The following is an 18,161-nucleotide window of genomic DNA, read 5'->3' as shown; positions in this document are numbered from 1 at the left end:
CAGGTCTAGAAAAGGGGTTTGATCAGATGGGGTAGCCTGGTTTGGCGTGCTCTCTTCCTCCCCCACTCTACTACAGGTGCTTTGGCAGCTCCTGGGTGTTCCCAGAACAGTGTGTGGTGATGGTGCTATTGTTTAGGTGGTGGGGCAGGCCTAGCTCTTCAGAATGTTTGTATTCAGTTGTCATATTGGCAGGCTGCCAGAATTTTCCTGCACAACATGAGAGAAGGGCAATATTTAATAGTAACATTCAGCTAAACCTGAACGGAATTTCCTGGGACAAGAAAAGTCACTTCTCTAGCCTGAGGCTTTTTCCTTACTGAATTTCAAAGGCTGGCTGTTTACAATGGAGGTGTTAAGATGCTTTTAAAAAAAGGTCCCAAGAATATTTTATAATGGAAGATGTTAGGCAGTCTAAATAGAAAAGCCACTACCAGCTCTCCCTCTAAATTTTACATGCATCAAGAAGACTGTCATGCTTAAAATAATGCCTCTCCTCTAAATGAAGTAGCCACTGGAGACTGGATGGTTCAGGAGACTGATAATGGGATATAGAACCTTTAATCTGTAGGTTTGCTCGGTCCAGTCTAGTCCAGGGTAGGAGTGACCAAAAGTCGTTATGTCTAACAGCTGTTTAGCGATGTCAAATGAGTGATTGAGCCCTGCTTTTAGTGGAAAGGTGTTACTTGCTCAAAAACCTCAATCTTCGCGCTCTCAGCAGAGCGGCCAGAAGTTTTATGGGCATGGAGACTCAACTGTTCTTAAAATTGATGACTAGCATGGTAAAAATTGCCCAACTCGCTGAAGTGATATTCTTGAATTATGGTTAGCCCTGTGACACCTACCTTTTCCCATGCCTGTGTGCACATTAGGGTGAGTGGTAGGGTGGAGGCTGTGGCACTTCTCCTCTGGAAGGACGGCAGATTTGAGTTAAACTTCCAAGCGCCGTTTTAAGATCTGTGTTGTGTTCTTTCAGACTTTTAACATTCTCTTACTTAACTTTAAAAGGGAGTGTCTCTTCGTGAATCTGTTTACTTTGAAGGACTTGTTTTTGGTTAATGTGGTTCTAATTGTTGGTGAATACCAGGTGCACATGTAATACACATCACTAATTTCTAAATGCATGTTTGTTTGAAAACAGGGATGTACTGAGACGACATTGATTACCTTTCTGGCTTTTTCATGCGTAATAGGATGGTGCATGCTTATCATGAATATGGTATCTGGTTCCTTGTGAATGTACTGATAGATGGGAGACTGCCTCACATTTTTAGTGAATGGTATCAATTTTTTAAATTGTCAAACCTTTCCATATAAAAGCAAAAATTGATAGTGGTAGTATGAATTACTGAATTAAATCTGAATTATTCTGCGTGCTCCTGATTGTGAAATAACAGTACATTAAGCCAATGTTTAAAGGCTTATTTAAAACTTTTTTTAAAAAAATCAAGAAAAGACACATTTGGTGTAAATTTTTCATATGCCTTTTGAAATGCTTCAGATGCTTAATTATTTAAGTTTTATGTGAATTGGTAGAAATGTTAATTCCTGTTATTTATTGTAAGATGATTGCACTAATTTTCTAGATGCCGCAAATTGATTTTTTTTTTCCTTTTGAAGTAAAGCTGCTTCATTTCTGTAGCTTTAGGTTGTACTAAATAGATGGCAAAGAATAGCATGGTTTAAGAAGATAAATGTCAGGAACGTTTTCTAAAGTAGACATTCAGACTTTTGGATTAATGGGAAAGAAGGTCAATAATTGCGTGGATTTCAATAAGCTTGAAAAGAAATGGCATTCCTGTGGTGCTACAATGACTATTAAAACGCTGTGAAATGATTTCAAAATCCTGTTCTCAGCTTCAGTGTCTGATCCATTGTGCAAGAATGACTCAGTAGGGCTGCCAACCTTGTACATATTACAGGAGATAATTGATAAATCAACTGATTTTTTTAAGAGTATTTTTAATAGCCTATGGATGAATTTCTCAAAGATGGACTTAGTTTGGCTGATTTTTGTCTTATTAAACAGGGCCCTCCAGATTTTCAGCAGCATGCTCCTGGACCTGTTCCTACCAACTTCACCCAAGCCCCAAGAATCCCTCTCCAGGACCAGTGGAGAGGCCCACCTCCACCACCTATGCCTCCACCTCCTCCACCTCCTCCCCCTCCCCAGGAAAGAGATCCTTTCTTCATGGGAGGTAGATCATTTTAATTTTACATTCGTATACAGGGTGACCTTTTTCATCACAAATATACCATTTGAATATTCTCCCTTTTCATATGTGTGGATAGATTCATTCATAGATCTGAATGTCAGAAGGGACCATTATGATTTAGTGTGATCCTGTATTTTGTCATCTCTCAAAAAGCAGCCAAAATACATAGTCTTCAGTTTGTTACAATTCAGATATTAAATATCAGTACCATTCCTCCATTCATCTGTGGTCATTCCCCCATTAACAGTTGTATCTATCTGGAATATTGGTGCCCTACAAATTTAACTTTCTATGAATTTTGTCCAATCTTTCAATTAATGTTAAAGTTACAACACAACAAACATGGTGTTAAGTAAAATATAAAAATTGAATAAAGTGGCTTGACTAGTTCTTTGCGTGGATTGAAAGGGTATTAGTTTTGTTTAGATTGTCAGGGCTTGCATTTCTCTGGTCCTAATTCTTGCTTGGAGTTGTTAGGTGCTTCGGCAGTAGAAATAATAAAAATAACTATTAATGCCAGCCAGTTATCAAATTGTCCTCTTTCTCCCAAGGGTCTGCACCTTCCATGCTAAGGTGGTTCTTGGCACAAGCAGGAGGAGTATCTCTCATATAACCTTGCGGAGCTGCTCTTCCAACTAAAATATTTTGTAGTTATCCCTCCCTCAAATTATCAAGTTACTCTCCTGAAACTGAAAATGTGGCAAGACTGTATTTAAAACAAACATTTGTATTCATGAGGAGGTTGTCACTTAATTAAATGTTTTGATTTCAACAGATCCAAGATTCCCAAGTCATCATTTGTTCGAGCAACGGAGTCCCCCACCTCCACCCCACCCCCCACTCCTTAATAATACCCATCCTGTCCCTACCCAGAATCCTCTGCCTTTCAATCAACCTGGACCAGGATATAATCAACCAGGGCAGCAACCAGTATTTCCCAGAGACAGACCAGTAAGGCCAAACATTCAGCCTCAGAATCCTGCTGGAATTCTTCATTTCAGCCAACCAGGTTCAGCAAATCCACGGCCTTTCATGCAGCCCAGACAACAGTTCTTACAAAGCCCAGGACAGCCATTTCTAGGAACACATACACAGCCCAATATGCAGGTATGAATCAATGGTAAAAGGGGGCTGATAAGCACTATTTAGAACTTTTGCATTTAGAAAGCTATATTGGGATCATTGCGTTCAGCTGATGGCAACGATCTAACCAAAATGGCTACGTCTTGTTTGATGTTACAAATATGAAGTAGATTTAAGTGTAGTGCCTGTTACCATGTTGCAGTGTTAGACAGTGAAGTGGATTTTCATCGCCATATCAACAACTTAGTTGTGAAACATACACCAATATAGTGAAATTATTAAAGTGGCTGTGATTTCTGCTCAACTGCTTACAGCTAATGAGATTAGAAAAGTTCTTAATGACATATTTTGTTCAACAGTTCCTTACATTAATTTACTCCAGCAGAAATATGAAAGTATCGTATTGTTCAAAAACGTCAGTTTACAGAGAGATGTGTATGTATACAAAATATAGACATTGCTGGGTTATTTCACCTCTTGTCACAGGTCTTGGGTGCCCTCTGCTGATAAAAATGAGTTGTGTGTTTTAGGGGACTAGCAGTGACAGAAATCAGCATGGCTTCTTAAAAATTAGTTTTTCTTTTAAACCATTTGTTGAAGTAGACAAATGGTTGGTATAATGATGAAAAATACTATGCAGAGGCCCTTGACTCCCTTTAGGGAGTCTTTGTTATAGATTCACGATGTATACACTGAATTTCTTCTTAAGAGTAAATATTGTACTGTAGTAATTCTTAGAAGCAAGTAGGACAATTAGATTTATTTATTGTAGTCTCATTAGTAACGTTATTTTAGATTTTTTTTCACGTTAAGAATTTGAGCCAAAATCTAAGTACAAATGTTCAGTGATCAAGTGATCTCATTACCCTGCACAGCAATCAACAATCCACAAATACTGTCGCCCCAGGAAAGCCTAGAGCTCCTTACGTACCAGCCAAAATAACGTTGCCGTACGAGAACAAATCTGATGGCGTAAGGAGCTTATTTTCCTTTGGATTGAAAACCAAATGTGTAGAATGTCTTTTTTCTTTTTCAAATGTAAAGGGTCCCTTGCACCCTCCTCTACCACCTCAGCCTCACCAGCAGCAACAACACCACCAGCATCACCAGCAGCAGCTCCAGCAGCAGCAGCACCAGCACCAACAGCAGCAGCATCATCAGCATCAACATCACCATCATCTTGCCGGTCCACCACAGCCTTTGATTCCCATTACCCAGCCACAGTTCAGACCTCATTTGCAGACTTCACAGCAACAGTCAAATAACAATAGAATGCAGTGCCAACAGCGGCAGGGTCCAATGAATCCAAGACATGTAAGTATCAGTAAATACTGGCATACATCAGTGTTTCCTCGTTTTTGTGTGTGTGTGTAAAGATTGTGTATCTGAGCTCAAGTTTAAAACCTTTGAGCATAGTCTTTCACTCCTATTCCTTCTCCTCTTACTCTGTCCCCTTCATTCACTCATTCTCTCCTCTGTCCTTCCTCATTTTTCAATATCCTATATTTATAACCACTTCCCCTCCACCTCTGTCTCCCCCTTGACTTATTGTCTTTCCCTCTTCCCCTCCTCTTTGCACTCACTGTGTGAAAGAAAGAGGTAGACAGACACACTGCCCTCTCATGCTAAGAAGCTAGAGATCAAGGGTGGAATAGTGGGGAGGGTTATTTTAGAAGTGGTGTATATGCGAGAGAAGTCTTAAGTTTTGCTGTTTAAAGAAACCTAAAGATATGTGATAGAACTGAGAACATTTCAGAAGGAGGGCACTTTTAAACACTTACTCCTCAAAAGTTAGTAGCCATCTACTAAAAAGCTATATTGAAAATGCAATTGTCCTCTGAAGAGTCAGTGCCAATTTTTGAGACTAAATGTTAGTCCTGCTTGAAGTGGAAATCTAAACATAACCTGAACTCTGAAATGGCTACCAAGACCTCCATATTATATAGAATCATAGAATCATAGAATATCAGGGTTGGAAGGGACCTCAGGAGGTCATCTAGTCCAACCCCCTGCTCAAAGCAGGACCAATCCCCAATTTTGGCCCAGATCCCGAAATGGCCCCCTCAAGGATTGAACTCACAACCCTGGGTTTAGCAGGCCAATGCTCAAACCACTGAGCTATGTTGTCTTTTTGCCTCTGTCAGAGTACACCAACACAGAACATTGTCAAGCGTCCGAATCAGCAGCTACAGTCAACTGCTTCAAGGAATAGCAACTTGCGCGAATTACCAATAGCACCTTCGCATGCTATTGAGATTAGTAACAACCGGCGAACCGCTGCACCTGCTGCACAGGTGAAACCCATTACCAGCACAGCACCTGCGACAAGGGCTGTAGTTGGTGTTGGGAACCCCCATGGAAGGACTGAAACGAAAGCTAGAGCAGTCGTGCCAGTGGTCCAAACTAAAGCAGAAGTAAAATCTGAACCAGAGGTAAGGGAGATTTTCCATTAATGTTAAATGGCTGTTTGTAGTATATGCATTTCTATTTCTTAATGTAACCAGTTGCCTTATAGGTACAGATGAGGAATACCTGCAAAACATACCAGTATGGCGCTGCCTGGTAGTAACAGTTAAAGCATTGGATAATCTAGTTATCTTTTTTAAATAACAACTTTATACATTTGCTAGTCTGATTTGTGGAGTATAAACTCACCTATAGGCACCCCTGTGCTACACTTCGTTACCACTAGGCGTCCCACTTCCAGATTGCAGACTCTCCTCATAGTGTTTTCAGAGGGGGAGAAGGGGCTGAGCTGCAAGCTCCTCCCAGGAGAGGGGTCCAGGTCTTGAAGGTTGGAAGGGATGGGTGAGTCAATTTTGGAAGGTAAGGGAGCTACTCGTACAAAAGTTGGGGACAGGTAACCTACTTGATTAGGGGCACCCTGCTTTGGTATATGTTGTTAAAGTAGGAACAGCTACTTAATAGGAAAGGAAGAGAAGAGTGGGGAGGACACTGAGCAGGAATGAATTGGACTTAGAGTTGCTTCAGAGGTGGTATGGGCAGGACATTGCTGACCTGAAATCCGTTGGTGGAGTTAAGTGTCTTAGAACCACAGCAAGTGACGTGGAACTAAAGGAGGCTGGAGTAGGGCTAGCAGCAGCAGGGCTTCTCTTCCCTTGCCTCAGGTCCTGCAGCTTCCCATATCCGACTAAGAGGCTTCTGGGTCCAACCAGCTCCCTGCTGCTTAGTATGGGCTTTCTCATAAGAACTGCTATACTAGGTCAGACCAGTAGTCCATCCAGCCCAGTATCCTGTCTCTGACAGTGGCCAGTACCAGAGCTTAAGGGGAGTGAACAGAACAGAGCATTATTGGCGAGCTCCATTCCTGTCTTCCCCTCCTGGCTTCTGGCATTTAGAGGTTTAGGGTCACCCAGAGCATGGGGTTGCATCCCTGGCCATCTTAGCTAATAGCCCTTGATGGACCTGTCCTCTGTGAACTTGTCTAGTTCTTTTTTGGCTATTACAATTTCCCATAGCATCAGATACCACTCTCTCAGCAATACCTATCCCAATCTAATACATCCTCTTCCAAACTGGTTCCCTACTGCTCAGCACTTCCTCCCCATTCTTGTGAATAAGACAGCCACCAGATCCCTTCCTTCCTCTTCTTTTCCACTTTCTGGTCTCTGAAATTAGACCCAAATGACTTCGAAACACAGCTTCCCCAGCCCAGCCAATCTCCTCCAGGTCCTGGAGTCCTCATGATAAGCTGCAACTGAGCCATCCCCTCAGGCACCTCTTCTGCTGATGGAGCGGATACTTGCCCTACATCTCATCTGGAGGAAATATAAAATATTTTGTTTTTATTATTCTCCATTTTGAAAAAAGTTGCTATTTAATTTGCCAGGACCCCCCAGAGTGTGAGGTATAGCTGTACTCTGAACCTCACTCAGGTCTTGATCCTGAATGCTGCTGTGTGTGGATCCTTACCCCTGTATGGAACCCCATGGAAACCTGTGGGACTCCCCATGGCCACGGGGAGTCCTCTTTTGTGTGGAGCAGTTTGCAGGATTGGGCCCTTAATGTTGAACACTATGAGACGCTGTATCTACATGTATCTACAAATCCAGACTCCAGCGAGAAACTGCTGAATTGGAATTCATTTGCAAATTGGATACTATTAATTTAGGCTTAAATAGAGACTGGGAGTGGCTAAGTCATTATGCAAGGTAGCCTATTTCCCCTTGTTTTTTCCTAACCCCCCTCACCCCCCGACATTCTGGTTAAACATGGATTTATGCTGGAAATGGCCCACCTTGATTATCATGCACATTGTAGGGAGAGTGGTCACTTTGGATAAGCTATTACCAGCAGGAGAGTGAGTTTGTGTTTGTGTGGTTTTTTTTGGGGGGGGGGGGGAACCTGGATTTGTGCTGAAAATGGCCCACCTTGATTTTCATACACATTGTAAGGAGAGTGATCACTTTGGATGGGCTATTACCAGCAGGAGAGTGAGTTTGTGTGGGGGGGACGGAGGGTGAGAAAACCTGGATTTGTGCTGGAAATGGCCCAACTTGATTATCATACACATTGTAAGGAGAGTGATCACTTTAGATAAGCTATTACCACCAGGAGAGTGGGGTGGGAGGAGGTATTGTTTCATGGTCTCTGTGTATATGTCTTCTGCAGTTTCCACAGTATGCATCCGATGAAGTGAGCTGTAGCTCACGAAAGCTTATGCTCAAATAAATTGGTTAGTCTCTAAGGTGCCACAAGTACTCCTTTTCTTTTTGCGAATACAGACTAACACAGCTGTTACTCTGAAACCTGTATCTACATGATGGTTAAATGACTATTGCAATTTTCAAATGTCAAGTAATCCCAAGCAGAATCCTTCATGTTAAGTTAGCTATGAACCCCTCTGTCTCAAACACCAGGTTTCTTTCAAGAACTTCTTCTTTTAAGTTGCTGGTGATTAGCTCCTCCTCTTTTTCTTGAATTAGTTATGACCATCTCTCATTTCCACAAATGAAACATGAAGGAAACATGCAGTTATCAGTATTTAACTTCCTGTGCACTCATTCATCATCAGGAATAAAACCCCTTGGTTCAGTTTTTCAAGAGGTCACTTGTTTAACTTTGCTCTTTAGTTTCAGCAGATGCTAAAGGATTTTTTCCCTCCTTCCCCTTTATCAGTTCCTCATAGAAGAATCTAAAAGTATCAGAAAATAAACAGAAATTGAAAAATTTTGAAAAATGTTTGTTTTAAGCTATTTAGGACAATTGGAATGTTAGAACTCAGACCTGGGGAGATGAATTAATAATCAGAGGGTAGGTGAAGCCATCAAAGCTGCATTTTAAATGTATCATATTATTCTAAAACTTATAATCGGGATATTACTGCCAACTGTATATATAAGCATCTTGCAAAATTTCAGTCTTCTGCGCCAAGTAATTACTTCTAAAGAACTCTAAACTCTATTTGATCTTGTGATGGGGGGGGGGAGGGATAGCTCAGTGGTTTGAGCACTGGCCTGCTAAACCCAGGGTTGTGAGTTCAATCCTTGAGGGGGCCATTTAGGGATCTGGGGCAAAAAATGGGGATTGGTCCTGCTTTGAGCAGGGGGTTGGACTAGATGACCTCCTGAGGTCCCTTCCAACCCTTGTATTCTATGATTCTATTATAATCAGTCATCACTATAAAGAGCAGAGAAATGAATTTTGTGGATGGGCTGGTACATTTTCACATCAGTTTTGCAAGGCTGGCAATATATGAAATAAAGGAGCCTCATTAATTTGTGAAGTGCCCAAAGAAAAGTTTTCTTTGCCTCTGTGAAAATAAAGCATTAACTTCTCTCCATAAACCTTTCCCATAAGGTGGGAAAACAAGCTGATAACTTCCTGTTCTATGTGGTCATTTTTGGTCTCTTTCCGATTTGTATAGGCTTTGGTTTCCAGATTTAGGAGTGTTTTCCTCCTATTTTGTTTGAAGGTTATTTGATTAGAGGACTTTTGTCATCATTTCTTTTTCCCAGTTCATCCTGTTAATTTCCTGTTAAAGAGAGAAAAAGACTGGAGGAGGACAGTACACTTCTTCAAAAGCAACATCATATCTCATTCTTTTTCATTCTCTGTTGTTTGGTACAAGTAAGGTGTTTCAGGACCTGCATCCTGTGGGATGCACCCACCTCTTCAGAGGCTCAGAGCCTGTCATCAAGGCTGTCATCAGGAACCTGAAGTTCATTTCAGATCTTTGGGTTATAGCTCATCAAGTGTCAGACTGTCAGCATTTTGATTTGGGGTAAATTTGAATTTAAAACATAGGCATGAAAGTCAATTCATCTGGGTTCTGTTCCCATCTCTGACACATACTTGCCTTTTTTCTTTGGACAAATTACCTAACCTCTCTGTGCCTCATCCTCCATCAGTATAAAGGGAATAATAGTACCTTGAGTGATTGTACACATGATTTCACTCATGGTGTTCATTCACGTGAAATTGGATTTTTCTGGCTATCCGTGTCCATTGGGGCTGCTCCTGTGCCCTCTTCAACCCACCCAAGGTCATAAAAGGCAGAGCAGGCCCCACCATCATTCAGTTCCTTCTTATTGCTGGTGTGCAGTGTTCTCCTGCTTCTCTGCGATGCTGTTACAGTTAGTGTTAATGACTAGTTAGTATAGTTGTTAGGTAGTTAATTACTTTTCGTTTGCCCATTGGTATTAAAAAGATCATTTTTACTAATTCTTTATAGACAGTAGGCTCTGAGTGCCCTCCTCGGTACTGTGACTTGAGGTGGTATGGCAGAAATTGAATCTCTGGTTTGACATGCCCCTCTTGTGTTGGGCATTCTTAAGTGCCTTCTTTATTTAGACAGGGGGCATATCCCTAACTGTTGATTCTTCTGCCACTCTCTTTCCAAGTGGACTCAGAAGCTAAGGGATGCCTTCCTAAAGTTATCCTAGAGCACTCCATGAAAGCCTATTCAGAGAAGGAGTATGTAGTGAAGGTTCACCCCTCTCTCCGTTCCTGCTCAACAAGTGCCCCAACAAGCTGTTGTTCCTTCCCAAACTCCATGGCTAAGATGTCTAAGAGACGGCAGTTGTTGACTTCAAAAAAGGATAGAAAGGAACCATGCTCCAGAGACAAGACATCGGTCTCCCTCCGTGGGACCCTTGGAACAGAGATGCAAGAATCAACATATTACACTGTGTCATGCTCTGCATTCAAAGGGCAGCAAATGGCCTAAGATGGGTGCCTCTGGAGCTTCATTACCAGGTATGAAAAAAGTGCCTGCAGTACTAGCTAAATCTGCTGCCCGCCTTCAGCACCAATTCTTGTACTCTTGGTATGCAGCTCCCACATTACTAGCCTTTTTGGTGCCGTGGCCTATTCATCACCAAGTGACACATCTGTGAGCCAGTGCCAGAGTCTTCCTTGTTGGAGCGTACAATCTCAAAATTCTAACTAAGCCTTCAGTCACTGAAATCATGGTACCACATAGAGCTGCTGAGCATTGGGTGTCACCTACTTTTCCTGCTCAGAGTGGGTCTCTTCCATCTCACAGGATCCTAGAGCTTGAGAGCCAGCCTGAGCCCTAACTTCGACGCTGCAGTTAAACAGCCCTTTAGCTCGAGCCCTGCAAACCCAAATCAGCTGGCATGAGCTAGCCACAGGTTTTTAATTGCAGTGCAGGCATAACCCAGGAGATTTGATCTGTTCAGCAGAAAAGTCTGGTCCTCTGCCAGTCTCCAGATATACAGAGTCATTTTGCTGGAAGAATCTAGTAATTGGCAATCTACACTGGGACACATTGTCTTAGTTTATAGAAAGAAAGGCATATAGAAAGGCATGCAGGGCCATGGAAGAATTAAGGTCCATTGTGCTAGAGGGGAATCTGATAGCTGGCATTTCCCAGCTGGCTGCTTTTGAATGTATCTGGTGTACCTACATACATGATCACATTTGTGGTGATGGAAAGAGCCTCCTGTGATCAGGAATACCCAGGTAGGTCCAAACTACGGTAGAGGATCTTCCATTTGAGGACTGCAACCTCTTAAATTCCAAGACAGCCGACTCCTCTGCTGGTACACTCCAGCCCCAATGAGAAGGCAAGCCAGAGTTCAAACCTTGTCCAGATAGTGTCCTCCTGCTAAATACGATTATAACCGATGCGGGCATTGGAGCCACTAGCAGAGAAGCAGAGGCCCAATGTAGACATCCCACCACTTCTTCAGATACAGTGCACTTGACATCTTCCTCTTGACAGGAGGCTTCATGCCACAGTTGAAAGTCTGGCAGAACCTTTGGAGAATCTCTGCCCTCAGCCTCCTGCTGGCAACTGCCTTTTCTTCAAGAAGCTTGGAGTAGGATCACCACAGCTGAGAGATTGTCAGCACTGGGTATTATGTACAATTCCAGTTCCTTCCTACCTTCTCTCCCATCTTCCCCATTCACACCTCTCATGAGATACTGTTGAAGAAAGAGATGGACCTGTCCTGCATCTTTGAGGAGCAGAAAAGGTACCCTTAGAGTTCAGGGCAGGGGGCTTCATTCCTGTTATTTTCTCGTCCCAAAGAAGGGGGCTTGAGGGCCTATTCTGAACCTTGATATCTCAAGAGCATACATCCAGCTCACAGGAAATTCATCACGTTCTTAGTAGGAACATCTCACTAACAGTACAGGATCCTGCCCATTGGACTTCCCACAGTACCAAGGTGTTGACCAAATACTTGACAGTTGTAGCAGCTCTTTTAAGGAGGCAAGGGATACAGGTTTATGCATATCCTATTAATGTGTTGATCTGAGGAAGATCATTACATCAGGTCATCAACTCAGTTCAAGTAACCTTAAATCTCTCACCTACTTGTTAGTCATCAGGAGTGGCATCCATGTGGACAATCACTCAAAGAAGAAAGAACAGTTACTTATCTTTTGGTAACAGTGGTTTTTTTGAAATGTGTTGTCCACATGGAGTCCATGATTCCCCACTGCTCCAGAGTCTTACTCCTCTGTATTGGCGAAGGAACTGTGGGGTATTTGGACCCATTCTGCCTCTTATGCCCTTGACCGGGGTGCGGGCAGGGTGCTCAAAGACATTTAGGACGCAGGCACGGCCCTAATGAACACTGCTTGCTACAATAATCCAATCTCATGTGCATACCCATATTTGAATCTGCATGGACAGTACATCTCAAAGAACCAGTATGGTAAGTAACCGTTCTTTTCTGGACACACAGGTTGTTTATGAAATATTTAGTACCCTTTTATGAAAGACAACTAAAATGCAATGTATTATTATTTGATGAAAACCTAATCTTATTATATTTGACAAATATATCTGGTAACTATAGCCTAAAATCAGAATGATCTGTTCATTAAAATTATAAATTCATTATATAGCGTGTTTTATAGGCAGATTGCTTTAAAAATAATCTTAAAGCTATTTAAAATGGAATCTAATTTCATCAGGTATATTTTGTAATAATATGTACATCCTGTTGAAGCAGCCAGCTCAAAAGCAAGGTGGATCTTTTCTTATGAAGATGGGCATATGCATTTCCTTAACTGTTCTCTATTTCTTATAGCTTCCTATAAGGACACTTTCTGCCAAAGTTGCAGAATCTTTAGAAAGGTTATTTGACAGAGTATAATACTTTCAGAAAGGCTTAGGGATGGAATATTAAAGGCATTCTCTATATACCATTAATATTCCAACACTGCATTTGGCAACATTTTGATTCTGAAGAGAGTGCATGAGTTCAAGGTCAGAGAGATTGACTTGTGCTGTTCATTATAACCAATTATTGTGTGACAAATGAGTTTGAGATCAGGCTGAAAATTCTGTAAGAAAAATCAATAGTTCTAATCAGGGCCTTTCAGGTCATTTACCACCCTACCTTTTGTTAGTTTGTCAGAAAAGAGAAAGATAAAACCTGTGTGACAGTGGATTGCCTCTGTATTGTTACTTTCCATTTGAAACATATTTTGATATCTTTAATTATTATATTAATAGTTTAATTGGTTTCAGAAACTTCTACAAGAGTTCCAATTTATAAGACTTCATTTTTAGTATTTTGATAAGATTTCCAAACTAGCAATATAGTTGGGGGGTGGGGGGGAACAGGATGTAGCATATCTAGTTTCTAAAACAGATTTGAGCTCCCTGTCTCTAGTGAATAGCAAATCTTCCTGGAAGATATGTCACTAATAGTTTTAGCACTATGTCAGGGTAATTTCAAAATCTCTTTTCAGATTTCTGCCATTATGACATCTTATAAAATAATAACTTATTGTTAGCTTTGACTAAACTAACATATTTCCCTATTTCAGTAAATGCCTTTCCTTTCCTTTTTATAGTTTCCCGATGAAGATGAAGAAACCAGATTGTACCGTTTGAAGATAGAAGAACAGAAACGCCTAAGAGAAGAAATTCTGAAACAAAAGGAGCTGAGACGGCAACAGCAGGCAGGTGCTAGAAAGAGAGAGTTACTTGAAAGACTTGCGCAACAGCAGCAACAGCCTCCTACACAACAATCTTTCACACAGCAGGAAGAGGAATTATCAGAGTTTCCCACCAATGGAAACCCATTTATACTCCATCCTGGTGCACAGGCCAGGCAAAATGTGAAAAATAGACTTCTTGTTAAAAAGCAAGACATGGTAGTTCCAAATATTCAGCCCAAACCCACCGATTTCATGCAGGATGGGGCTAATATGCATTTTCAAGGACAGCAAGTGAAAACAGTGAAGCCTTTGAGACAGACTAGAACAGTACCTCAAAGTCCACTTCAGCCATCGCCGAAAGTATTACAAACAAAACCTGCTGCAACTACAGCATCGCTCACCCCAGGACAGCCTGCTAGGGTGGCATCAATACAAGGAAGGCCTCAGGAACTGAAACCTGGTGTGAAAAGGACTGTCATGCAACGGGCAAACAGTGGTAGTGGAGATGGGCCCCATGTCGGCACCAAAGTGCGGGTGATTAAGTTGTCAGGAGGGGTAAGTTTCCAAGGCTCATCTGTTTTTGTGTTGTTTTGTCATGGTCTGTTTTTGTGTGTTCTACTCAGTGCAATCCTAAAATAGGAAAAGAACCTATTTTGAAAAGAAAACAGCAAATTCAACAGAACTAATAATCGGTATTTCAGAAGATGATTTTCAGAGCTATAAACGAGTTATTTTAAAAAAAACTTGTAGGAACAGAGGTTTGCTGTAATATATTGCAATGGAGTGGGGTTACCATTAAGTTTACATCACTGTTTCCTGAATAATATCTACTCATTTTGGTGCTTGTAACTTGAGCCCAAAAATTCTTCACCTGTGAATCTTCGCATAGAGCAGTAGTTCTCAAACTTTAGCAACCCAATGACCCCCATTTTGATTTAAAATTTTTCGCGGACCCCCAAGCCCCCTCCTTAGTCCCAGCCCTTCCCCCAAGGCCCCACCCCGCCCCACTTCTTCCTGCCCCTGCTCTACCCTTACCCCTCCTCTTCCCCGCCTCTTTCCATCCCATCCCCCAAGCGCGTCCTGTCCCCGCTCCTCCTTGTCCTTCCCAGTGCCTCCTGCCCTCCACTGAACAGCTGTTCCGCGGTGTGTAGGAGGCACTGGGAGGGACGGGGAGGAGTTGATCAGTGGGGCTGGTGGCCCCAGACATGATTTGCAGACCCCTTGGAGTACCCTAGCGGACCCCAGTTTAGGAAACCCTGGCATAGAGCATTTTGGTCCAGAAATGTTTTGATGTATGGGAGAAAAGAATTTGTGTGGCTATTTTTAAGTTTGAGGGGTTAAAAAAAAAAAAAGTATGCCCTGTCCATATTGCAGTTGAAACCATACTAGCAGCTAGTCGTGTTTAAGCATGGTTAAGCATGTTTTCCTGAACAGTGTGGGCAGCCTTTTTTTGTTTGAGAACCGCATTGCAAAACTGTGATATAAACAGAATTTGGGAGAGTAAATTTTCTTCTAGGGACTAGATAATGCCACCATTTCATTTTTGTGTCTAAATCAGATTTACTTATCTTTTGACAGGGGTCCATTGTCTACATTGGCTCCTGAGCACTGGTGGTAGTCCTGGTAGATTTGTATATTTGCAATGTTTTTCTATATTCATCCAGCAAATAACTATATTGGTGGTTTTCAACCTTTTTTCATTTGCGGACACCTAAAAAATTTTGAATAGAGGTACGGTGGACCCCTTTGGAAATATTAGACATAGTCTGCAGACCCTCAGGTGTCCACGGATCACAGATTGAAAACCACTGATCTATATTAAATTTGATTTTCTATTATTGAAAAAAATTGGAGTGCCGAATAAGCTGAGAATTCAGAGGGTCTAACTACAAGATTTTCCCAGAGAGATCTGGTCCCTGCTTTGCCTTGGGCAAAAATATTTTAATATAAAAATCTTTTGATACCTTTTAGGAGAGGGGCAATCCGAAAGAAATCTATACACTAATTGAGGAAACCACTAGAACTGCAGTAGGCAACAAGCAGGTGGACATTTCGAGTGTGTTAGCAGAGGTTGAACAGGACCTCAGTTACAGAAGTTGCTTCTCACTCTTCTCTCAAAATCTGATTTTTTTAAATAATAGAATTTAGCAAATAAGTAGACCAAAATATAGTCTTAGGTGCTCAGATACCTTGGTAATGAGCACAGTATACATATGCAACAGGGCGACAGATATCGCTGTTGGTGTTTTTAAAAGGGAAGAGGCAATTAAAATGCTGGAGAGACTTAGGTATTAAAGGTGACTACTTTTCATAAGGATTTTATTGCATTACAGATAATTCCAAAATGTTTCAAATTGTATAGTTACACGGTGACTGTAAAGGTCCTCTTAACAATTTTTAAAGAAATATATTTGCATAATGGAAAGAATATGACTAATGAGGATCTGGTGAGAGTGGAGGATGACTCTTTCTTCAGACATTGGTAGTAACTTTAGTCCAGTAGAAGGAGGAAATACCAGAAGTTGTAAGTAATCCCTTCTGTTGGACTAAATAAAAATATAATCATACTTTCAGGAATCCCATTGGCCTGCAATTAGTGTGACTGGCTTATTTTATTCTTGGTAATTCAACAAAAGCAGTCGGCCCCAACTTTTCTTCTGATCTGGTAAAATAAAACAACATCAAGCTACAACCCCAGCCACCAGTGCATTAGAGGTCTCTAGGGTAAATGATTCAGTGCCCAATGTAGCAAGTGTCATGAAAGAGTTTTTTTCCTCAGTGTTCTCTTTTTCCAGCAAACCATAAGTGACTTATTTTTTTACCGATTATACACTAATGTTGCTTGCCATCAGATTTAGCCACATTAAGTACGTGTCGTTCCTGCTGCATTGTATTCTATGTAGACTTGCTCTTGTCCCTTGAAAATTCATTTAATATCTTCAGGATCATCAGCATAGAACAGGCTGTCTGTGCATGGTATGTAGTTGCTTTTCCTTGCCACCATGGAATATTTTTTTTTTCAAACTATAGAAAAATGAAAGCGAGCGTTACAGTTAGCTTTTTAACTCTGATCAAGATGGTTAATGAATTTTATAATAGTTTGTCAGAAAGCTGAATCTATATTACTTTGTTCCATGTGCCACACAGTGAAAAAGGAAAATCTCAGTAGCAGGGGGGCAATCTGGCCTATTTTGATGCTCAGTATATTAAAAAAGATTAACAAGTTTATCAGAGCCCTGCAAACTGTAAGGATTATAATGTTTATAATTCTATTTTTTAGTACTGCAGCATACACCACTTATTGCCAGACCTATGAGATGCCCGAGTACTATTTTTTTTTAAACGAACCCTTACTCCTTAATTGTCCTTCCTCAGTCTAAATTAGCAAAAAAGAAAAGGAGTACTAGTGGCACCGTAGAGACTAACTGAAGTGAGCTGTAGCTCACAAAAGCTTATGCTCAAATAAATTGGTTAGTCTCTAGGGTGCCACTAGTACTCCTTTTCTTTTTGCGAATACAGACTAACACGGCTGCTACTCTGAAACCAGTTTAAATTAGGTTTGCCTCACTTCCCTGCTGTCAGCCACCAGAAAATGCTTTGGCTTCTTTTATCTGTAAGCAGTGACTTGATTCTGCAGTATAGCAGCCTCTCTGCTGCTGTCAAAACTACAGATCGTTTATACCCATTTCCCTTTCTCTTAATTTTTTGTGCAGATGAAGTCTTTAATGGCCATGAAATGGTGAGATTCATACTGGTTAGGCACTGTGTAGACTACTCTACCCAGCTGTGCCGAAGTATGTCAGTACACACTTGAAAAGTCCTTTCTTTCAGCAGACTAGCAGTAGTACTGAATAATGTAAAATAAACAGTTATCTAACAGGGAATGGACTGAGATCATGCTCATACCACCTTTGATCTAAACCGGTTTCGCTTTGCACTGGAGCTGTTGGCAAAAACTATCTGCTCATTAGACTGCTCACTGATACCGTGGTGGGTAGAACAGTTATCGAAGTGGCATTATATGCTAATGATGGGTTTTATTTACTGTCAAAGCAGCTCCAAATTTAACTTACCTTGTTAAGAAGTTGTCCGTTTTCTTCATTCAAAATTACTTTCAGAGAACAGTGACTCCTGCTGTTGAGCAAGAACATACCCCAGTGTGAGTCTTTATTTTGTGTGCAGCAAGCCCTTTACGTTACTAGGTGTTAGGGTATCTGACTCCAGGTATGCAATGTCCCCTCATCTCTGAATAAAATAAGATGGCCTGTCAAAGTGGCTATGACCAGAGTTCACACTCATGGGACAAATAATCTTTTTCAAGAAGATTTCATGAAATTGCAATATTTTCCAATTAAATATCTTTTTTAAAAAAAAAAAAAAGATACTTGCTGTCCAGTGTCTCTGACACAGTAGATATGTGGTGGGCAAACTTTTTGGCCCGATGGCCACATCTGGGTGGGGAAATTGTATGCAGGGCCA

The 18,161-nt window shown here is 41.2% G+C and overlaps 1 protein-coding gene across 6 annotated transcripts in view; it reads left to right on the top strand.

Annotated features, from left to right (window-relative positions):
- The window catches only part of RBM33 (RNA binding motif protein 33), a 146,268-nt gene that overhangs the window by 80,295 nt on the left and 47,812 nt on the right, over positions 1-18,161 (top strand). For all 6 annotated transcript variants that reach the window (XR_012157626.1, XM_073334566.1, XM_073334565.1 and 3 more), the window contains 5 exons: positions 2,027-2,195; positions 2,989-3,320; positions 4,341-4,610; positions 5,441-5,728; positions 13,596-14,237. Coding sequence is in view for 5 of the 6 variants with exons in the window: in XM_073334566.1 (XP_073190667.1) it covers positions 2,027-2,195; positions 2,989-3,320; positions 4,341-4,610; positions 5,441-5,728; positions 13,596-14,237 (1,701 nt within the window). In the remaining variant the exon portion in view is untranslated. The remainder of the gene's footprint in view (positions 1-2,026; positions 2,196-2,988; positions 3,321-4,340; positions 4,611-5,440; positions 5,729-13,595; positions 14,238-18,161) is intronic.

This window comes from Lepidochelys kempii, chromosome 2, assembly GCF_965140265.1.
Source record: "Lepidochelys kempii isolate rLepKem1 chromosome 2, rLepKem1.hap2, whole genome shotgun sequence".
Lineage (NCBI taxonomy): Eukaryota > Metazoa > Chordata > Testudines > Cheloniidae > Lepidochelys > Lepidochelys kempii.
The sequence above is the reverse complement of the archived record's forward strand: the minus strand, read 5'-3'. Positions and strand labels throughout refer to the sequence as shown.